The 24,051-nt window shown below is 36.9% G+C and overlaps 3 protein-coding genes and 1 non-coding gene across 4 annotated transcripts; 3 read left to right on the top strand and 1 right to left on the bottom strand.

Moving 5' to 3' along the window:
- Positions 1–1,576: 1,576 nt before the first annotated feature.
- TRNAS-AGA lies at positions 1,577–1,658 on the bottom strand. The gene has a single exon. It is a non-coding gene; the product is annotated as a tRNA-Ser (tRNA).
- A 2,315-nt stretch (positions 1,659–3,973) lies between these two features.
- Positions 3,974–8,219, top strand: LOC120001835 (probable sulfate transporter 3.3). The gene is made up of 12 exons (XM_038850320.1): positions 3,974–4,488; positions 4,580–4,628; positions 4,736–4,943; positions 5,026–5,197; positions 5,431–5,496; positions 5,690–5,803; positions 5,907–6,023; positions 6,110–6,236; positions 6,344–6,821; positions 6,918–7,003; positions 7,832–7,908; positions 8,014–8,219. Exons 1-12 carry the CDS (start codon positions 4,174–4,176, stop codon positions 8,170–8,172), a joined length of 1,968 nt encoding a protein of 655 aa, XP_038706248.1. The 5' UTR covers positions 3,974–4,173; the 3' UTR covers positions 8,173–8,219.
- Positions 8,220–9,997: 1,778 nt separating this feature from the next.
- On the top strand, positions 9,998–13,162 carry LOC120001617 (nudix hydrolase 25-like). The gene is made up of 6 exons (XM_038850008.1): positions 9,998–10,242; positions 11,166–11,216; positions 11,745–11,837; positions 12,075–12,169; positions 12,590–12,701; positions 12,794–13,162. The coding sequence occupies exons 1-6, from the start codon at positions 10,177–10,179 to the stop codon at positions 12,899–12,901; spliced, it is 525 nt and encodes a 174-aa protein (XP_038705936.1). The 5' UTR covers positions 9,998–10,176; the 3' UTR covers positions 12,902–13,162.
- Positions 13,163–16,737: 3,575 nt separating this feature from the next.
- Positions 16,738–23,947, top strand: LOC120003008 (mitogen-activated protein kinase 17-like). Its single transcript, XM_038851893.1, has 10 exons — positions 16,738–16,894; positions 17,945–18,353; positions 18,438–18,565; positions 18,738–18,797; positions 21,261–21,410; positions 21,551–21,706; positions 21,841–21,978; positions 22,255–22,328; positions 23,045–23,155; positions 23,401–23,947. The coding sequence occupies exons 2-10, from the start codon at positions 17,948–17,950 to the stop codon at positions 23,624–23,626; spliced, it is 1,449 nt and encodes a 482-aa protein (XP_038707821.1). The 5' UTR covers positions 16,738–16,894; positions 17,945–17,947; the 3' UTR covers positions 23,627–23,947.
- Positions 23,948–24,051: the final 104 nt, after the last annotated feature.

Below are 24,051 nucleotides of genomic sequence, written 5' to 3' on the forward strand. Positions count from 1 at the left end.
CCCCTTGATTTTGTAGGAATCGGACCTTGTTCGGGCAAGTTGGAGCACTTTTTGGGCACTTTTTGTTGTGAGGTGTCGAGACACCTCTCAAGGTGTCCGGACACTTCCTTTGAAAAATGAGACAGAGCCTATAACGAAGACTTGATGAAGCCCAGGTGTCCGGACACCTTCCGAAGCCGTCCGGACACCTAACGCGAATCTGCAATTTTCTGCACCAAAATTTCAAGGGCATTTGGGGTAAATCATGTATGTAACCAATGGGGAACGATTTTATAAGAGTAATTAGGTATTTTCTATTGTAAAAAGAGGGGAAAACCCTAAGATTGGGGTTTCTTTCTCATTCATTGATTACACAACATCTAGCCTCCATAGTTTTTCTCTCTCTTTCTCTCTCTAGGGTTTTACTTAGTTCTTGTGATCTTGATTGTAAACATTGGTTTTCATCTATAAAATTGATGTTTATTCTCATTATAATGAGTGGCTAAGTTCCCTTTCTAGTTTCTAGTCCCGAACGGTGGGTGCAAGGTTTCGATTACTCAAGGTATGTTCAAAGAATCGTAGCTTCGATTCTTCTCTTTTAATTTCATGATAGTTGTGTGAGTGGATATATGAGAATGACATATTTGATTGTATTATTGGATTGTCTAGTCTAGGGATTGCATCTAATGTGTTTGATTGAGAATTGTTAAATCCATTGCATGATTTCCTTAATTAATTGAGTTTTTCATTGCATAGCTATTAATTATGTGTATTGATGATGGGGTTTTGGGTTAATTTAGGAATGTGCATGGGAGAGTTATGGTTAATTGATCTTTGAGTGTGAAACTCGGGCGTTAGCCAAGCCGAGCCCCAAGGGGGAACATTAATCCATAATATTAGGTGCTTATCCCTTTGCGTTCATCGTAGATTAAGAGACCCGATGGCCTACGTGTATGAATTGAAGTCTTATATCCTAATTCGCTTTACATATGCATGATTGATAGTATCACACAATGCATTGTGTATGGTTGTGTGTGTTTGCAATGATACCTTGAGTATGAGAACCGAGTAGCCACCGGGACGGATTAGAGACTAGGTTTTTAACTAATTGTTTTAAATCCATTTCGTGCTTACTTTGATTACAAAATCGCTCATGCTACCGAGTCATTCGGCCCATTTCATTTACTTGCTTTTATTTGATATTCATTGTGTTTATTAGTGTTAGCTAGTTAATTGCATATCATTCACTTCAAATTTGCATTGTTTTCTCGTGGATCGATACCGGACTTACCGGTTCGATACCGGACTTACCGGTTTATTACTTGACGATACCCTACACTTGGGGTAAGTACAGACACACACTTTAGTGTCGGTCATCAGGCCGTAAGGTTTTAGCGGAGAGTGTCTACTGACTACTGAGTTCCGTCTAGAGTCTAGACTCTAGGGTTTTACGGTTTTACCGTTTTAGAGAGATGTGGGCCTTGTGGACTAGAGTTTGGCCCAATTTAGAAAGCAAAAAAGGCCAGCAGTCCCATTAAGGGAGAGTGGGCTTTGGGACTGGCAAAACGAGGGCCCCAAAAAAAACTCCAGAAGAGGTCGTGAGCGGCAGGATTCGAACCTGCGCGGGCGAAGCCCACATGATTTCTAGTCATGCCCGATAACCACTCCGGCACGCCCACTTTGATAACTGGGCCACAATAAATTTGTTATATTAAAGGTAAATTAAATGATAGATCATTGCTTTTGCAGACACGTCTTCTCAAGTTTTGTCGCGAAGAGGCTTGAAATTTAAAGACACACCACATCTCTTTGTTCTTCGTTAAAATATTATTAGGAAACAAAATAGAGGATTTAGAAGAAGAACCCCCTCTGTGGCTTGACTCCCTCTGGCTTGGTCCAAGTTCAAAACCCCCCTCTATTCCCAGATTCTAATTTCCTGTAATAGTATTGACAAACAAAAAGATTCAAAAAGAAAACAAGACATGAACCAAAGTTGGGTTGTGGGGATGAAACTTTTAGAAGGATTGATAGTACATGAACAAGAATCCATGGATGAAAGTTAGTAGTGGGGGGTAGGAGCCACAAATCTTTTGAAAAAAGGAAAATAGTGATGATCCACTAGCAAAAAACACAGGCATGAGGCATGTTTAGATCAGAAAACCCTTTTAACAGAGGCCATGTATATCCTCTTTGGACAGCAAAGTGGTGATGGAACTGACAATAAAATGTGGTTCTGAGAATGTCGTGTCATGTTGTCTATTATCCTCTCTGGTTCTGCCTACATTCTTTTTTTTCTTTTTTTGTTTTAACAAATAGTAAAAGGTGGAGAAGAAACATGTCTTTCTTTCATGTCTCGAGTTCCAAACCCCAAGACGATAATGTTGATCCAGTACTGATGGCGAACCTTTTTAATAGGCGTCCATTTCACCATCCTTCATGAATATTCAATGCTATATATGTTTTCTCTCAATTTCTTCTTCTTCTTCTTCTTCTTCTTCCATGTTATTATTACATATGCAATCTTATATGTAATCTGTGTTCTTTTTACTATATATGGTTATTCACCGTTTGCCTTCTTAGGAGTTAGAACATAGCCTTCTGTTGACTATAGGATGACCTCAATGGAAAAGTTAAAACTAGTTTCTTAATGTGAGGGCAAAAACTCCATGCAGTTTCAGCTTTAAATGCATTATTCGGTCAAACACCTTTTTGTCCGAACGTGATATGTTCAAGCCTAAAACGGTACATTTGATAGGTACAAACACACTGCGAAACGCACCTAATATTTTTGTAAGTTAACTTGAAATTCTAACCACTAGCTTTGAATTGACTACCAATTTAACATTTGTATCTTACGCACCTCACATTTTGCAAAAAAAAAATTAAGGCTATAATGCCATTGTTATGGACCAAACACCTAATCAGGAGCTTAGCCACAATCATGAAGTGCACCACCAATTTCTGCGGTTGCTACATCAGGCTCGGTCATCATCAGTGACCCAACAAGAAAAAGCCTAATCAGCGGATTGAATATTCTGTAGAAATTGATCAAGATAAGAATCTCAAGCTTCATCATTTGTTCATGTTTCTTTTGCTTTGGCTTTATGTCTTTATATTGACGTTTTTTCCATAACAAATCATTGCTTTTGTTCCCTTCTTCCAATCTCTTCTCGGATTCCCTGTGTATCAATAATTTTGTGGATAAAATCTCCAATCTTTCTACCAAAAAGCGTTTGAGTTACAGAGCTTAGATTCAATTATTTTCACTTTTCATATAATAAACATATTTTAGGTCCTCAAGACACGTAGACACGTCGATTTTTTTAACAAAAAAGTGTATGTCATTCTCACCATAATTTCTTCAAAAAGCTAATCTGGATCATAGATGCTATATGTTTAGATATGTTTGTGTAAATTCAATAGGATGTAGCCATAAAATTGATGAGCAAATAATAGTGCCTTACATGTAAATTAATAGAGAAAATCACACCTGAGACTTAAGAGAAGGGCAATCTCGTTGTAGGGGATAACCAACTTTTTGGTCACCAAAAGAGTTGAGCATGTCCAACTCGGCCATCAAATGTTCAAACATTCTAACTTGATAACTCAAAATTGAAAACTGTCCCAATATGGACTCGGACAGATTTTCGACTATTCAGACTGTTGTAAATTCACACCAACAATATTGTCCACTTTGGGTTATCCAGTTCCCGTGAATACATCGGGTCTACACGGCTTTGTTTCTCCTTAGACCCAAACAAGTGGGTTAGACCCAACCCACTAAAGCCTAGGAAAATGTCTTGTTGGTGGTAAGAGGTGGGCTTAGCCCTTATAAAAGACATAATCACCACATCTTTAAACCATGTGGAACTTTTACATAGACAATCAAATTGTCGATGTGATATAAAAAATTAAGAATCTGTCCAAGAGTGAGAGAAATATGCCCATGTATACATTAGACTAATTTTCAACTTTGGATGAACATTAGCCAACTGATTTGCAAACCTGGCCAGCTCTACTGATTGTCTCCGTCTCTGAACAGCATTAATATTCTTTAACCATTTTCCTAAAATTCATAACCAGCTTAGGGAAGTGCACCATCCCCAACTTTGAAAGGACTGCCATGTATATAATGGTCACTAGCATAGAATAGATAATTGCACACAAACCAAAACAGAGACCAGACGTTACCCAATGGAGGCAAATGCAAGCAACAATAACATGCAGGAATCTCACAGTCACAGCTGCCTAGAAATAACTATGGAGTTTCACAAGGTTGTGCCACCACCACCTACAAGCACCTTAAAGAAACTCAAGACCAGGCTCAAAGAGACCTTCTTCCCCGATGACCCTCTGCGCCAATTCAGAGGGCAATCTCTGAAGAAGAAGTGGGTACTTGGAGCTCAGTACATATTCCCAATCCTTCAATGGGGTCCTAACTACAACCTTAAACTCTTGAAATCTGATGTTGTTGCTGGCCTCACAATTGCTAGCTTAGCCATTCCCCAGGTCACTGTCCATTTCTATGTATTAATTCACAATTCAACATGTCTATCTATCCCTGTACATGCATTTGACCTTTTTATGTCTTAATTTTCAGGGCATCAGCTATGCCAAGCTTGCTAATTTGCCTCCCATAGTTGGTCTCTGTAAGTACACATGTATTTTTATTTTTTTTTCGTTCTTTTGTTCAGAAACTATCAGTATCTATGACATATATACATATAATAAAACATGTGTGTATGTACGTGTACAGACTCCAGCTTTGTACCTCCTCTTGTGTATGCAGTTCTTGGGAGTTCCAGGGACCTTGCAGTAGGTCCTGTTTCAATTGCTTCTCTAATAATGGGATCAATGCTTAGGCAAGAAGTATCTCCAACCAAAGACTCTGTTTTGTTTCTTCAACTGGCTTTTTCTTCAACTTTCTTTGCTGGTCTGTTTCAAGCTTCTCTGGGGTTGTTAAGGTCATGATCCTTATTTAATTTCTAATTACTGTTACTGATCAGAAATGAAAACAGGGCACTGATGGGTGTAAGATTTGTGCAGGCTTGGATTTGTTATTGATTTTCTTTCAAAGGCAATACTGATTGGATTCATGGCTGGAGCAGCCATTATAGTCTCACTACAGCAGCTTAAGGCCTTACTTGGAATCACTCACTTCACCAAGCAAATGGGTTTGGTTCCTGTTTTGAGCTCTGTTTTCCATCACACTAATGAGGTAACTCCACTCTCCTAAACAGGGACAAGGGAAAGTCCAATTATGAATAATTTAAACACTTAATCAACAGTTTTGTTACTAAAAATATCATAATTGATCATAAAAGTATTTGGTCAAAGCTGTTGCACAAGCAGCCAAAATTATTCAAGTTTCCAAACAGAACATTTATAAAATTGTTTGCTTCTTTCTTACAATTTTTTCTAACACTTTCAACGTGTTTTCTGGACTCGCAGTGGTCATGGCAAACGATACTCATGGGCTTCTGCCTTCTTGCGTTCCTTCTGCTATCAAGACACATTGTACATAATATCTCTCTCCCTGAATAGATTTGTGTTCTAGCATTTTGTGTATAATGTCCCTATTTATGACTGTTTTATGTTTATATTAGTATATTGATCTCATTAAATAACTATATATATATATATATATATATATATATATATATATATATATATATATATATATATGGTTATGTGTGCCATGTATATGCAGAGCAGTAAAAGGCCAAAGTTGTTCTGGGTCTCAGCTGGAGCCCCTCTTGTCTCTGTGATTCTGTCCACTCTCTTGGTTTTTGCATTGAAGGCTCAAAATCATGGAATCGGTGTAGTAAGTTTCTGGGTCCACAAATTTTATGGTCAACTGTAACTCCTTCTACTACAACCTGACTCAACGTTCTTTGTTGCTAATTAGTGCTAATTGTTACAACTAGATTGGAAAATTACCTGAAGGCCTAAACCCTCCTTCATGGAACATGTTGCGCCTCCATGGAACCCACTTAGGACTTGTATTTAAGACTGGACTTGTCACTGGCATTATTTCCCTCACTGTAAGTCAAATTTATTCTCTTTTTCTTCCATATATGAGAATGGTGTAGTGTCGTTTATTTGTAATGTTAACAACAAATATTAACAGGAAGGGATTGCAGTAGGAAGGACTTTCGCTGCCTTAAGGAACTACAGAGTTGATGGTAACAAGGAAATGATGGCAATTGGGCTCATGAACATGGTTGGCTCCTCCACATCCTGCTATGTCACAACAGGTTATTGAACCTTCTCCCATCCTCCTAATATCCTAATATCCTTTATGATTAGAAGATTTGGTATTCAAGATTAATGTTTTGAGAGATGTGGAGTGTGTCAATTTCAGGTGCGTTTTCTCGGTCAGCGGTGAATCACAACGCTGGAGCGAAAACAGCAGTGTCGAATGTAATAATGTCGGTGACAGTGATGCTGACACTCCTCTTCTTGATGCCTCTCTTCCAATATACACCAAATGTTGTATTGGGTGCCATAATAGTCACAGCAGTAGTTGGTCTTATAGACATCCCTGCATCTTATCAAATTTGGAAGATTGACAAATTCGACTTCTTTGTTCTGTTATGTGCATTCTTGGGTGTCATTTTCATTTCTGTCCAAGACGGCCTCGCCATCGCTGTGGGAATATCTATTTTCAAGCTTCTCCTGCAAATTACAAGGCCAAAGACAGTGGTGTTAGGAAATATTCCGGGGACGAATATATATCGGAATTTGCATCATTATAAGGAAGCTGTGAGGGTTCCAGGTTTCCTCATTTTGAGTGTTGAATCTCCAATCAACTTTGCCAACACAACTTACCTCAATGAGAGGTTGGTCTACATATATATATATATATATATGAGTTCATGAGGTGTTAATTGACATTCATTTTACAGTCCTTTAATCTGAATTTGTATATGTGGAAGGATTTTGAGATGGATAGAAGATAATGAAGCAGAGGAAGACGGAAAGAAACAATCGAGCCTTCAGTTCCTGGTACTCGACATGGCAGGTGAGTTTCGAACCCAGAACCTCTGTGTTTAGTTAAACAAATCAAAGCCCAGTTAATCAAGCAATGCCTTGACTAGGGGTGTCCATTCGGTTTTCGGTTCGGTTTTTAACCATAACCGAAATGTCCGAAGTGATTCGGTTATGATATTTTAGTATCCATATCCGAACCATTATGTTCGGATAACCATAACCGAAATAACCATATTTTTCGGATCGGTTCGGATCGGTTATCGGTTTTGTCTAAAAATACAATCGAATTTGAGCAATATAACATTATAAATTTATAATTGGGAACAATTCTTATCTCCCATACAAAATGCTAGTAGTTAGACCATTTGCCTATTACAATATCATCTCTTAGTAGTTAGTTCCACTTTTGTTGTTTTTTTTCATGAATATATGTATACATGTGTGTATGTTTATGTGTGCTTTGCATAATGTCACATGACGCTGCTTCTTTTTGACCTCCTCGAGCGCTTAAACAATTCATGTAGTGGGCACAAATTAATTAATAGGAGCTGCTGCATCGATATGCATCATTGTGAGAATTAGACTTGGACTATTTGAGTTGGGTTGGGCCTAAACCTAAGTATTTGGGCCTAACTTAAGTCTTTGGTTATTTCGGTTATATCCGAAACCGTAACCGAAATAACCATAACCGAAAATTTATCCGAAAATTTGTAAAACTCATAACCATATCCAAAACCGTAACTGCAAAAACCGAATCCGAAAACCAAATAACCACGGTTACGGATTGGTTATCGGTTGCGGATCGGTTTTGGACACCCCTAGCCTTGACCGTGAAAACTGTTTTTGTAAATGTCTTCAGCTGTAAGCTCCATAGACACAAGTGGAGTTGCATTCTTCAAGGAATTGAAGCACACACTGGAAAACAAAGGTGTTGAGGTTAGCATATATATATATATATACACTAATGACATTGTTTTCCTCTCTGCTGCTTGGAACTTCTTTGATGTTAGAAATTTATTTTTTGTTAATTTTGTGGCACAGCTTGTGGTGGTGAATCCATTAGCTGAGGTGATAGAGAAACTACAAAGAGCAAATGATATTCGTGATTTCATGAGACCTGAAAGTCTTTACTTGACAGTAGGAGAAGCTGTAGCTTCACTGTCATTGACAATGAAGGGACAATCATCAAGCAATGTGTAACATTAACATTTTTCATACTCAATTCATCATTTCACAAGTGAAGAATATGAACATTATAATAATATATATTTATATATATATGCATTAATTTAGTCTAATTTAGCAGATCATTGTATTTATGCTTTAGTGCTGGACCACGCATAGTTTGCCCATGACCAAAGCCCAAAGGGAAGTTTATCTAGACTTTGGGGTGTGGGCCTGCGGCCTGCCTTGTATTTGTAATTTTGTATAGTCAAATACTTATTATTAGATATCACCTCAATGAGTTTAAAATATTAAAGACAAGAGGGAGGAAAAATATTAAAGAATAATGATAAGTTTATAAAAAAAAAAAAAACAAACAAACATGACAGCACTTACGTCTTGGACTTGGAGTGCAATGGAACAATAAACGACACCGTGTTGGGTTCAATAATTGTATAGAACTAAATCGGCTAGCTTTTGCCTATTGGCGTATTGCAAGTGCATAGAAGTTATAGTGGGTTAATCCAAGAATCACAAGTGCATGAATGTTAGTGGATCGCAACAGAAGAAAAATGAGTGCTCATCAATCAATAATAACATTAACGTTTATGCAACGATTTCAATATATATAATATTATAAAATAGTATCATCCGAATGGAAAAAACAAATACGTGTCGTGAAGTCCAGATGATGTTCTCATATATTCATCCAGTCGATTTCAAATTTTTGAGAATATAATATCTATGATGTGGTTATAGTATCTTGTCATCGCCTACTATGTGATGTGAGAGTTTCATGTGATAGACACATATTTTACAGGACGCTGCTGAATATAGTGCTACTTTTATAGAGGACCATGAATTTAAAGTAGTCTTTAAGTTTTCATATCATATATTATAAGTCAAATTTTGAACAGTCTAGAAACGACAATACCCAAATAAAATCAAAATTAATCCAAGTCCTCAACCCTACCGAAATGGACTAGCTTGCTTCAAAGTCATAACAACCAATTAGACCTGGACCCAAGTTAGAAGTTGGACCCCAAGGTCGTATGTTTTTTCACGAGGCAGAATTCTGACTTTCTGTCAACCATCGCAGCTGGAGGAGCGTGTAGAAAACTATTGATGAGATCCCACATAGATAAAGAAAGAGATGAGTGGTTAGTATCTAAGGAGTTCTCACAACTTAATGTAGTATAACGGATTTTCTGTGCTTAAACGAGAATGTTGGGCTTAGAGGAGCAACTCCGTGAAGATTTCAGAGCAGAGCGGACAATGTGTTCTTCTGGGTTTGTTAGTGTTTGACTTGTCACAAAAAATTATGATACTGTAAGGTGAGGTGTATCAAACGCACTGCAAACACACTGTCAAACCTCATCAATATCATATTGTGTTGTTGGGCTTGCGACAGAAAGCAAAGGAGGGTCCGCTGAAGAGTGTCGAACACGCGTTCAAAAGTATCGAGTGGGGCATATTTTCCAATATTTAATTTTGTTTTGTTTTCTCCTACACGATGATGAAGATCTGGAAAAGTAGATGCTGCCACTCAAAATACTGAAAGTCAACGCTTTCTCTCCCCCACTACTTTTTGTTTCCCTTTTTGTCCTTTAGTGCTTTTTCTCCCCCACCCACTAGAAATTTCCTCTCCGCGCGTACTACATCACCCCTCGCTATCGTGCGCCTCCCTTACCTTCCCTTCCCTTCCATCGATGAAGAATCAACGCGAGCCACGTCACCTTAAGCTCCTTATTGAACGGTGATAGGCTTGCAGCTCATAATATAAACAGAAGGAACCTCGCATCGTAGCATCCCTCTTTTGGTGGAAGGGCATAAGTGCACATAAACTCGCTTTTTAAATTGGAGTAAAAATAGTCAGCTCAGCATCACTCATTCCCGTAAACACCACCTGTTCTTCTTGCTTTGAACTATCGATTCTCTCTGAGTTTTCTCTGAATTTTCTGATTATCAGTTTATCTGAATTTTCTGATATCTTCTGTTTATCAGTTTATCGCATTTAGTATACGAGGAATCGAGGCAGGAATGGAGGGCTGCCCCTCTGGTTATCGCCCAAACATTGGCGTCTGTCTCATCAATTCTGATAGTCAGGTATTCTATATGTTATATTCTCCATCTGTCTTTCTTTCTTCGAGAATCTGTTTGGTTCTGTTTACACTTGTTCATATGCATACGTTTTTTTTTGGGTTAAAGTTCCTTGTGTGGAAAGATCAGCTGTGAATTTGCATTTAAGGAATTTGGAGAATTGATAACCGCGTAGTTGTTTATTATCAGTGTATGTCGTGGTTTACTTATATAATTAATTTGCGTATTTTGGCGAAAAATTGAAACAAGGTTCTGGTCAAGGCAGAGATATAGCTGATTTAACTTAGAAAGTGTGTCTCTGTGGAAAAAATTGAAGGGATTACTGATTTTATTATGTCAGAAAGGAATACCATGTAAAAAAATTTGGAAACTTAGAATTTCAACATTTTAGTTCGATTTCAAGTGCTCTTTGAAAATATGCCAAATGTTGCTATACAATTTTTTTATTTGTTTTTAAAAATCCATTAGGAAGAGGTTGTCAGATGGACTTTTGCAGATATGTTTTGTGATTTCAATAATAGAAATATAAATGATAAGGGATTTAAAGAAAGTAAACTAGTACCTGGGGAACTTTTGTGGCACTGTAGTTCACAAGGTTCATTTACAGGTTTCCGGTACTGAGTTAATTGAGAAAATATTGGCTACTACATGCAAATGTACTGGCTATTGCGTTGCCGGGAAGACTATACTCTTTGAATTTTTCAAACTCATTGATGTAATATATGCATAATTGTATGTGTTTTTAGATCAGTGTTTGATTTCCTTTTCACGAGTTTGTTGAGGTTGTAGGAAGACTTGGTGAGTGAAAAAATAGTTTGCAGGATTTAATATATCTTGTTTTTATATTTTTTTCAGATTCATTTATCTTTTTCTTTTGTGTTTCATCAAGTCTAGGAGGGTTTGGTAATCCTCTGTAGTTTACTTTGCAGATTTTTGTGGCTTCAAGATTAAATGTTCCAGGAGCATGGCAAATGCCTCAGGTGGTACCCCATTTGTGCCTGCATTCTTTCTTTTAATGTAATTTTTATTTTTGTGCTTCTCAGGTGGGATAAGACAGGGAAAACACTTGCTCTGTTGAAAACAAATCGTTTCCATGAGAAGACTCCAATGTCATTTTTATTACTACCATATACTCTTGTACATTAGGATCCTTTGTAGTTGGCAGGCTTGTGCAATAGCATGCAATAGGTGATCTTTCAGTGAATGTTATGCCTAGAAATTGCTTGGCCATAGAACTAGAGAGTATTTCCACCTTACTTTTTCACCGATCTTACAAAAAATTTTGTGGCATTTTCTATTTATGATAACTTGTTTCCTTCTGAGAAATTTGCCTGTAAATGCATTACCCTCACTCTTAGGTGAAATCTGTTGCCTAGATTCTCAGGACAAGTGATTAGTTGTCACTTGTCAGTCTCTTGGATTTACTTGGGTGTTAAGACTATTATTTTTTTTAACTCAAGGTATTTTACAACTCAGTTGATGGTAATTCCCCATTTTCATTTTCTCAGGGTGGAATTGAAGATGAAGAGGAGCCCAAATCTGCAGCCATCAGGGGATTGCGGGAGGAAACTGGAATAGTGTCTGCTGAAATTGTTGCTGAGGTTTGTAAAAAACTGATTTTCCACTTACGTTCTGGTTCGCCGTTCATGTATTTCCTCGTTACTGGTGCCAATCTACGTGGACGTCTAAATATGTAATGGCTGGTCTTTGTCACTAGCTTTCCTGTTACCTTGAGTATTAAGATCATTTTTGAATTTCATATTATTTTTATAATTTCAGTAAATTAGGATTCTGGAGATGCTTTAAGGGTTCTCATAACAGAGTTTGTAAATTAACAGGTTCCAAAATGGTTGACGTACGATTTTTCTCCTGCTATCAAGGCTAAAGTGAATCGTCTCTGGGGAGGTGAATGGCATGGGCAGGCACAAAAATGGTGCATCTCATTTCCTTTCTGTTTTTTCATAAATGTGCATGCGCATCATTAATATATCATAATAGTGAACCAAGTTCGCTTAGAGTGGCTCCATTTATTATATGATCAACATTATACTTATGTTTCAGCTGTAGCAATCGAATGCAATGTTCATTTTGTTGAGTTATAGCGCTGCTTTTATTGTCATCTTCTTTCTACTAATTTAGTCTGGGTCATTCCTGTCTCAGCATAACACGTTCTTTTCATTTGGCATATTTGAAAATGCAATTTCTATTGTTTGGAAACACAACCGTCGCGTTAGTTGTACTTTTTTTTTCATGCTTTCTAAGGGTCATACATATGTTGTCTAGATATAGGTGGTCTTTTGTTGTATAATGATTTGTTTGAGGACTTACAGCGCCTGACATAAATGGTTGATAGGTTTCTTATGCGATTGACCAATGATGATAGTGAGATTAATTTAGCAAATGGTGAAGCAGACACAGAGTTTTCAGAGTGGAAATGGGCAAGCCCTGGTGAAGTTATTGAGCAGGTGTGCTGCATACGATTCATTCTAAGTAAAATTTTTTTAATAAATTCCGTATGTTTGAGGGCTTAACAAGAGTTGGGAATATGTTGTTGTAGGCAGTGGATTACAAGAGGCCTATGTATGAAGAAGTTATGAAAACCTTCAGGCCTTATTTGAATGAAGACGGAAAAGCTGCTAGATCATGTAAATCATCAAAGTGGTGAACTGGTGTGTTCTTGTAGTTGCTTCCCTCTAGTGTTATCCTTGACCTCTGGCCCCCATAAAACTTTCTCCTCTGTAAATGGACATGGCTGATGGCAGCTAGAATTTCAAATTAGATGTTTGTTTTATTAATTTTTTGTTGAAGCATGTGCAGTTACTTTCAGTGTCTTGCAACTAAAATTGTAATAACCATAAATGTGGAATCCGTTTTTGTTTGATGTGGTAGCTTCGGCATGATCCGTTTGTGATTGTGATCATTTTTTTATACCGCTTGTCGTATGAGCAATATCTGTCATAGATAATCAGAGCCTAGCAGTTATCTTTTTTGGACTTGGGAGTTCAAATCAATTAGTTGGGATTTTTCTTTGTCGAATTCTGATTCTGTGAGTTGTCTCACTTTCGGGATTCTATCCGCATGGGCTTCAGTGTGGTGTGGATTATTCTTACGATCGGAATCTTACATTTACTCAGTTGTCCAAATTAATTACATGTTGCGTTGCACATGTTGGCTATCTTTGGAAGAAAGTAGAGAATTTGGCAGCTTCGTAACGCATTCATAAGCATAATTAATGCTTTGTTTCCTTGCATTTCTTGAAATTTCAAGATGCTCACACTTTGTCTCCTTTTTTCTTTTCCTTTTTAATGGTTTGCCAATTTGCATGTGGAGCTATGCCTTAGAGCATCCACATCAGATTACCATGAGTCTGTCTGTAAAATTTAGAGATTTTGTCAAAATAGAGCTCTGCATCAGATTACCTAGAGGTTCCCTATTTTACAGAATATGAACAGTAGTTCCCTACATCTAGAGAACCACTATTCACTTCCCTAAACATAAAATAATATTTTTTACTACTTTATTTTCTTCTCTCTCCTCATTTTTTCCCTCCTCTCTCTCCTCACTCCTTTCTTTCTCTCTCTTCTTTCTCTCTCATCTCCTCACATTTTGACTCCTTTCTCTCTCCTCACTTTTTCTCTCTCTCTTCTTTCTCTCTCCTCACTCTCTCCTCACTCCTTTCTTTCTCTCCTCACTTTTTCTCTCTCTTCTTTCTCTCTCCTCAATTTTTTTTTCTAATTTTTAATAACATTAATTTATTATTTTAATTAATATATTGTTTTAAATGTAATTAATTTATTATTTTAAATAGAAGTAGTTTATATGAATAGAATAAATAAAGGAAAGAGAAATAAATATTATTTTAATGCAATAGAGAATATGATAGGTAATCTGATGCAGTGTTGATTGGATAGGGAATCTGTAAAATAGGGGAAAGTGACATTTTGTCTGTATTTTAGGGAATCTGTTAAGAGAAACTGATGCAGATGCTCTTAGATCCAAAAAAAACCCACAAACGACAAACAACTAAGAAACAAAGGTTGGGCCCACAAGATTAACATCTAGATAGGCCAAGCCCAACTTTACCATACCCGATCCGAGAGGGACTTAGAGCATCCACATCAGATTACCTAAACATGAGTCTGTCTGTAAAATTTAGAGATTTTGTCAAAATAGAGCTCTGCATCAGATTACTTAGAGGTTCCCTATTTTACAGAATATGAACAGTAGTTCCCTACATCTAGAGAACCACTATTCACTTCCCTAAACATAAAATAATATTTTTTACTACTTTATTTTCTCCTCTCTCCTCTCTCCTCATTTTTTCCCTCCTCTCTCTCCTCACTCCTTTCTTTCTCTCTCTTCTTTCTCTCTCCTCTCATCACATTTTGACTCCTTTCTCTCTCCTCACTTTTTCTCTCTCTCTTCTTTCTCTCTCCTCACTCTCTCCTCTCTCTCTCCTCACTCCTTTCTTTCTCTCTCCTCTCTCTCTCCTCACTCCTTTCTTTCTCTCTCCTCTTTCTCTCCTCACTTTTTCTCTCTCTTCTTTCTCTCTCCTCAATTTTTTTTTCTAATTTTTAATAACATTAATTTATTATTTTAATTAATATATTGTTTTAAATGTAATTAATTTATTATTTTAAATAGAAGTAGTTTATATGAATAGAATAAATAAAGGAAAGAGAAATAAATATTATTTTAATGCAATAGAGAATATGATAGGTAATCTGATGCAGTGTTGATTGGATAGGGAATCTGTAAAATAGGGGAAAGTGACATTTTGTCTGTATTTTAGAGAATCTGTTAAGAGAAACTGATGCAGATGCTCTTACACGTACATGGGCCCTGCTTCAGACTCTCAATGAGGTTCTAATTCTATTACTGCAATTAATTAATTGGGGCCTTCCCTTTTTAAATATGGAATGGGAATGCAATCTTTTAGGCAGCCGACAGATCTCTCCTTGTAAATTGCAATCCAGTGGCAGTGGTGTCAATGAGAAAATCTAATATATAAATAATTAAATAATAGTTCATTACAGAATCAATTATAGTATAAGTTACTAAAGTATATTTTTAATTTATGCTAGCAAAGGGATTGTCAATCAGTCTATTCCTCTCTCACAATATAATTAATTATCTTAATAATCTTATCGTCACTATCCACTAATCTGGGAGGGGTTCCAATTTTTTGCCATAGTTGTAATTACAGTTATCTTTAGAGTTTAAGAATTAGGGATTAGTGTTTATGATTTTAGATTTAGATTTTAATTTTTAGGGTTTAAAATTCAGAGTTTATATTTTAGAATTTAGGATTTTGATTTTTTTTTTCAAAATTTGTTATATTCCAACCGAAAACCAAAATATTAAAAAAATACATTTTAATTCATTATTAAACATAATTTTGGGGAGAATTGTAACACAAAATTGAAGCCTCTAGTGCTCAACAATAATGATAGGGATCCCAATTGTTGGTATCTCAGTTATCTTAACTATTGAGTTATGCGCATAGGATTAGGATTTCATGCGCATCATGTGAAACATGTGGAGTTCACAAATTCATTTGTATCCCATGCATCAAACTCAACAGTTGATATCATAGTTATCCCAACTACTGAGTTATGCGTATATGATTAGGATTTCATGTGCCTCGTGTGAAACCATCTCGAGTTCACAAATTCACTTGTATCCCATACGTCAAACTGAGCAATTGGGATAACTCGAATTCCAAATAAATACCAGATGTTTATCATTTTCGATTGCTCAATAACCCGACAAATTTAGTATTTGCAACCAATGAACGTCTTCATTATGAAAAGCCAATACAGTTGTACATGCCTTTCACGTGGAGGGGGTCGAGATGCTGTCGTGGCAGGACCTACTACTGACATCTGGTTCAAAGTAAGCGGCAAACTCATTAGAGAACCACCCCACCACGCCAATACCATACCATACAATAATATGTAAGCAGAACTACCCAATAATAAATGGGTGGAGCATAATATAATAATAGCAAATCCAGCACCGAATCAGAACAAGAACCACAGAATCAAAAGATCGAAAATTGACAGCGACTGTATGCGTAATGTATCTGGTCCCAGTAGAAGAAGTCGACGGCACCAGATGACGCCGCCTCATCCGTGAAAATTGGGGACAAAAAAGATAAGACACAGGCACGCATTTCAAAGATATGAATGAACTGTTTCTTTTCCTTTCTTTGCGTTTGAAAAAAGAAAAAAGATTCGTTAATGGTGCGGCGTCTCCTTTATCCCCCATTGGCCATTAATGTCCTTGTACACCATATAGTATAAAATATCTATATACGTATGAATGTATATATATAGTATTTTTTAGATTCCGTTTCCGATTTTACCCCTTATTTGACCTCATCTTTGAAAATTACAGCCACCGTGGTTTTGACTGGATTTCTCTTTCCCTAAATTTTGACCGTTCTTGACAGCCAGCCGTCAGCGGTAAATTGAAGCAGTCAATCTCTCTGTGTGTATATATATGTGTTTGCCCGTTTGTTTATGGTTCCATACTCGCATAATACACATTATATGTTAAATATATTCATATTCGATCCTTGGTCCTCGGTTTCGTCGAGATCTCAGAGGGCATCTACCAATCCCGTCCTCTGGTCTCGCTTGTTTTCACAGCAGCAGTAAGTTCCTTCTTCTTCTTCTTCGTCGTCGTCTTCTTCTTCTTCTTTCCTTTTTTTTTTGGTAGTTTGTTTTCTTTAGGTTTGATTGTGGAATTCAGTTGCTGTGAATTTCTTGAATTGCGAAGGGAATTGAAGATTCTTGGATTTTCCCCTCTTTTTTATTTACTTATGAAGACCATTTTAGTAAGTATATATTTTTTGCTCTGATTATTTATTGATCAGACCGAATGAGCCTACTCCAGCTGAAATTTTGTTTTTTTGTTCTTTCTATTTTCTTGGACGAATGACCTATTTTTTTTTTTTTTTTAATTTGTGAGCTTGGATTTGATAGAACTGTATTCTTTGATTAGTCAACCAGTATGGTCTTAGTGGTTCATTTTCAAGCCATGCCATGTCCATTGTTCATTAAGAAATTCATATGCCCCTAGATCTATGATCTATCTGAAGTTGCAAGAACTTCTTGCCAAGAAGTAATTATATCTCACGTAAGAAGTTCTTTAAAAATTCAGTATCCATCATGAGGGAGCTAGACTCTGGAGCAAAGTTATACAGATGGAGTTTGTAAATAATTTAATTGTTACATGAGAAGAAAACTATACCTTGAAACAAATAAATTATTTAGTGATCAAGTGAAGATATTTGATATTTGTCTGACCAAGGGTGCCAATATCTATTGTTTGAATATATATTTTCATAAGGTTCATTCTTGTTGATTTGGATTTCTATGACTTCTAAAATTTTTCCAGAATAAAATGGCTTCTGTCGTAATTTAGGGCTTTTGTATCTCAACTGTCACTTTGTATATCTTGAAGCCGGATAATGGAACAAAAAATCAAACAAAATGTGTGAGATCCATGAATCACGTTCAATCAATTACTGTGTTTAAGATTCTACATTTTGCTTTGTTGGTGAATGGAACTATCAGTTCCTTCCATTGTTGTCACTTTCCTTTCTCTTCTTTCCAAAAATACCCCCCCCCCCTCCTGCTCCTTTTTCTGTTATTGACTTGCTTCTTTTGGAGTGTTTCTAACAATTGCTGATTTAACTCAGAGCATGCTTGAAAAGGAGTTCTTCACGGAATATGGAGAGGCCAGTCAATATAAAATCCTAGAAGTTGTTGGCAGGGGAAGCTATGGCGTTGTTGTGTCTGCAATAGATACACATACTGGAGAGAAAGTAGCTATTAAAAAAATGACAAATATCTTTGAGCATGTCTCTGATGCAACGCGCATTCTCAGGGAGATCAAGCTTCTTCGGCTGCTACGACACCCAGAGATTGTGGAAATAAAGCATATAATGCTTCCTCCCTGTAGAAGAGAATTCAAAGATATTTATGTTGTTTTTGAATTGATGGAGTCAGACCTTCACCAGGTGATAAAGATGAATGATGATCTCACTCCTGCACATCATCAATTTTTCTTGTACCAGCTACTTCGAGCTCTAAAATATATGCATACAGGTTGGTTTGGTTCCCTTCTTCACTGCATTGTAGTTGGACTTCATCTTAGAGGTGGTGCTAATTGTTTTTTCTTGATTCTTGTAGCACATGTCTTTCATCGAGATATAAAGCCAAAAAACATTCTTGCTAATGAGGACTGCAAACTAAAAATTTGTGATTTCGGGCTTGCTCGTGTGTCATTTACTGATACAGCTTCTGCAATTTTTTGGACTGTATGTTTCTCCTTTATCTGGTAGAATTTATCACACACAGCACTATGTTGCTATTCTCAATTTCGTTTTTGGTAGAGGAAATGATTTTAATACGTTTAGGGATATCTGCTTTGTTTAAATTTTATTTTGTATGGTTAATGGTTATTGGATTTACTGATATCTCTTCTCGAAGGATTATGTGGCAACTCGATGGTACCGTGCTCCCGAACTATGTGGTTCATTTTCTTCGGAGGTAAGTTGTAAATTATTTCACATCACAACTGGTCCCAAAATTTTGTTTTTAAAAGAATCAACATGCTACTACTCCTGATTTTCAACTCAATTTTTACAAAGACTTTCTTAGTTTCTTGTGATATTTTTTCCAGGTATATTTGTTTGATTTTGAATTTTCTTTACAAACATTATTTATGATTATTGTTTTTTGTGCATTCAACTTTTCCCTTTTTTTTTGGGGTGGGTGCGGGGGCTCATTTACAATAGTTCCTTTCTTTAGTTAAATTCATATTGGTGTACTTAAGTTCGAGACTAGTATAGTAAAATATTATTTCAGAATCTCATACCTGATAGTTGTATGTATGGACACTCAGTTGCCTTGAACTCTCCTGAAAAGCCATGAAGGTTAGAAGAACAAAATATGTCAGTCAATCAGTTGTTTTTTTTCTTCTTAAGCTTACTGTTTTGAAACGGGTCTCTTTAGATATGCTAATTTCTCTCAATTTAGTTGTTGTTACACTCGTCTAGTAGTTACTATGATTTATCTGTTACTTCTTTTATGCTATGAGTTTATTATTTGGATGTTTGATTTTCTGTACTTACGTCAATCAGAAGCAAGTCTCACTGATTGTCAGGTCTGATTTATGGCATTCCGAGAAGCAGCCTGATTTAGCCTTAGCCTTGCATTGCATGCCTGTTCATTCTTCAAGCTCTGCAGTCTTAATTACTCATCCACTTATATTTGTCATACGTGCACCCTTGCATGTTTGATTTTCTGTACTTGCGTCAATCAGAAGCAAGTCTCACTGATTATCAGGTCTGATTTATGGCATTCTGAGGAACAGCCTGATTTTGCCTTAGCCTTGCAATGCGTGCCTGTTTATTATTTAAGCTCTGCAGTCTTAATTGCGCATCTACTTATATTTGTTATATCATGCACCCCTGATGTGCAAAGCAACATAAAAGATTTACTGTGCTATTCCTTATAAGGTTGTTCTTAATTTACTACCGGCCATTACATTTGGAGCTTCTGATACCTAGTGAGGTGGAGGTTAGAAACATATCTTGTTAACCTAAAGTTAACTCCAAGAAAGTGTCTGACCACTAATAGATTTTTTCTTAATAATACTTACAAATTTTTAAGACAGTTTTTGCATGAAGCCATGATCATTGTAGAGATATTGTTGCATTGGTGCAAAAAGTTTGAGAAAATTCAAAGTAGACAGATATTAGAAATAGAAGAGACTTCAAATGACTATATAAAAAAAGAATAAGAGAGATGTCAATAAGATACGGATGGGAATGGTAAGAACAAGCATGGACTATTGAGTTAATGGAGGATGTAATTTTAGATTAGAATTAATTGCTTAGGAGAACCCACCTAGTGGATTACAACCAATTTCTCATGGTAAGAACAAGCATGGACAATAGAGTTAATGGATGGTGTAGTTTTAGATTGGAACTAATTGCTTTGGAGAATTCACCTAGTGGATTACAACCAATTTCTCTTTTGATTTGTGTTGCAAACCCACATTGTTTGTATCACGGCTTTGATGATGACGAAAACTTGCAAATTTCTAACTTCGTTGTTGAGGGATGAATTTACAGGTTCTTTGCTCTAACAAACTAGTATCCCATGTATATCTTGGATATATTATTGAATGTCTTGTTTTGCAGTTCTGTGTGCTGTAATTATCTTTCATCTAACTTGATTCCTTCATTTTTTTCAAACTACAATAGACTAATTACTATTGAGAATGGCATTAGAAAATATTAAATCAGAAACAAATGACGCACACAAAAAACACACAGATTTTAAGTTATTCAGCAATTGCCTGGTCTACAGGTGCAAAGCTGCTACGTTATTATCAAAATACTTTCAAGACTCCCTTACAGGGTTACAATATATGTACTATCAAACTCTAGGGAAAGTACCCCGTTTGCCCCCTGCAATCCAAATATAATGTTTTGTTCCAGTTGATTGGCCAGTGGGCTTGCTAGGTTGTGGCTGTTTGGTCCTTTTACTGCTGAGATAATGTATTACTCCATTGCAGTATGAATCAGTTACTAGATTTAAAGGGTTTCAATCACACTTACTCTATTCCAACTGAATATGATATTGAGCAATTGTTAAGTTCAGCTTTGTTTTTTTATATTTTACTATGCCAAAGAAGGCAGCAATCAGATTTTTTTTTTCTTTTAAGCATAGTTGTATCTAAATAATTTGAGCTTCTTATTGTGTTGCAGTTTGTGTCCAATGACCCAGCATATAGTTTTGGCATGGCAGCTTAACCATTTCCTGATATATTCCTTGCCTCATTAATTAGTTGGCAGCATTAGGTGGCGCTCAAATAATCTGTTTGCAAAATTGAGGAGTTTAAATTGTATTCTCTTGCATTTTGTAATTTGAATTGAGTTGGCTAGAAACCATAATTATTTTGGACTTTGCGATGGTGCATTTTTCTGAAACTGTTTGGTGCAGTACACCCCGGCCATTGATATCTGGAGCATTGGCTGTATATTTGCGGAATTGCTGACTGGAAAACCCTTGTTTCCCGGGAAAAATGTGGTGCATCAATTGGATCTCATAACTGACTTACTTGGCACTCCTCCTGCTGAATCCATTGCACGGGTTTGTTACCTGATTCTATCTTGTGCAGTCTGATACATATTGAATTTTCTCTTTCTTTATATTCCAGCTTAACATTTAATTCTAATTTTGCTGAATGCTCCTTTTTGTCAAAATTTTTGATTCTTTCTTTATACCTGCAGATTGGGAATGAGAAGGCTAGAAGTTATTTGAATAGCATGAGGAAAAAGTCTCCAATTCCTCTCTCTAAAGTGTTTCCTAATTCAGATCCAGTGGCTCTGCGTCTACTGAAGCGTCTGCTTGCATTTGACCCAAGGGCTCGTCCATCTGCTGAGGAGGTAAGACCTAGTGGAAGTAACTGTTAATCATTTACAACTTCTAATTACATACACTTTGTATCTACTGGGTTGGAATATGCTACCATAACTCACATGGTTTATCCGCATTTCACGGATGATGGTGCTCTATGTAGGCTTTAGCTGATCCCTATTTTCATGGTCTGGCAAATGTGGAAAATGAACCGTCAACACAACCCTTTTCGAAGCTTGAGTTCGATTTTGAAAGGACGATGCTAACAAGAGAGGATGTAAGAGAGTTGATATACAGAGAGGTATGGCCATTTTATCGGCATGCTTGCTTCAATGGTACAACTTAGAGGTCACAAGTTCAAACCCTGGAAACAGCCTCTCCGCATATTATGCGGGGTGAAGGCTGCGTGCATTTTGCCTGTCCCCGACCCTGTCGACTACTAGAGCCTTGGGTGCTTGAGTTGTTTACCTTATGCTAATATGCTTGCTTTAGTGGTGTTATTTTCCACTCGCTTTCGTGTTTTTCTCCTCTCCGTACTCTTTTATTTCTGACAAATCTTTATTCTAAATGCAAACAGATTTTGGAGTATCATCCACAAATGCTGCAGGAGTACCTCCAAGGCACACATCAGATTAGCTTCATGTATCCTAGGTGAGGCATTCATGTGTTCTAACTTCTACCCATGTTGAAAAAGTCAATGCAATGTGATTTTGTGGATATCTATGAGGCGTGTCGTTGTGACTCGCTACAAGGAAGTAACACAACCCACCCAACCCCCAAACACACGCACACAAAACACCACCCCTAGTTGGCTAATTATGCTATAAAAATCAGCTTTTGTTCAAGCATAAGGTCTTTTTATTGCTCTCATTATTTCATTATCAATCATGACCACAGATTAGTTGCTATTTCATTCTTCTCCTTCTGCCCTGTAAAGAGCAGCTGCCTTTAGCATGTGCTCTTGCAGTTTGTGCATGAACTTATGGGTTATTTAGTGTTAGCTATTGACTGAACAATGTGTCCTTGAGATTCTTCTAATCGATATTTTGCTTTTGAAGAAAATTTGGAGCTGATATTATTTGAGGAAAATGAATAGTTTTTCACCCCTTAGCGAGTCATTCGATGCTGAGAAGCACCGAAGAGGTTGATATAGGATGGTAACCTCTGAGCTTCTAAAGAAACCTGGCTTGCAAATGACACAGCTAGTTTTGCTCAGGAGACAGCTCAGTTGCCACTTATTAAATAGGAGTCGTTATTCACATACTTGTACTTTGGTCATGTAGAATTTTGCCGCTGAATTGCCTATGCTTTGTTTATTTTAAGAAGCATCACATGTGGTTAACTATATGATCTCAATATTAATGCAGTGGAGTTGATCAATGTAAAGAACAGTTTGCCCTTCTTGAAGAACTTGAAGAACACAGTCAAAGTGAAAACAGCCCTCCACACCTTAGGAAGCATGCCTCCTCCTTGCCCAGGTAAGATAATGGAAGGGTTTTTTCTGTGCAGTTTTTTTGATCCCATCTATTCTGTATATTTTTCTTGAGTTCATGCAAGTGTACTCGGGGTTAAACCTACACCCGCTCTTCAGGGGAGAGCTTTTTTCGTGGATATAGCTCTATGAACAGCTTTTCAACGATGTTCACTTGGCTACAAAGTTCAGTGAGATTTAAGTATGGTGTCTTCATAACTTTGATGGTTTGCCTTTTTTTATTTTTAACAGAGAGCGAGTCTGTACAGCAGACGAAGTTGATGACTGCGGAACGCTTAGTGCAGGTTTTGTGTCTTGTGCAAGCATACATAGTCCTCCAAGGTCCCAAGGGACTCGGGAATTGCCTTCTCCTTCTGCACATGCTGTAGCTGTGCAGAGCATCGCAAGCAAACCCAAGTGTCGCAACCTACTGAGGAGTGATAGCATTGGTGCTTCCAGTTCCAGGTGTGTCGTGTAGATTGAAATTATATGACACTGCGTGCTATAAGCGATGCACAGAGAATAATAATTCAGCTTATTATTTGGAATTTGGAATTGGTTCCGGGCAAAACTTTGCCCTTCGATGATGGCGATAATTTGTAGTTGGTTTCGGGTAAAACCTTTGATGATGACGATAATTTGTAATTTATTTTAACTTAAGAATTGAACCTTAATTTGATCATTTGTTAGATTACACTTTTTTCATTTGTTTTTTTTTTCCCCTGTTGCTTCACAAGATCATTGTATGCCGGATATGAAATATAAAATTTTAAAGTGAGGCACCGAAGCTTCAGTGCTACCTGCAAATGCACCATTTGACTTAATTCTCATCTAATTCCACAAATGACTGATTGAATGGACTGGATGGTGGGCAGTTGAGCATCCAATAAAAGTGTTTTTAAC

The sequence above is a fragment of the Tripterygium wilfordii genome, chromosome 7 (assembly GCF_013401445.1).
Source record: "Tripterygium wilfordii isolate XIE 37 chromosome 7, ASM1340144v1, whole genome shotgun sequence".
Lineage (NCBI taxonomy): Eukaryota > Viridiplantae > Streptophyta > Magnoliopsida > Celastrales > Celastraceae > Tripterygium > Tripterygium wilfordii.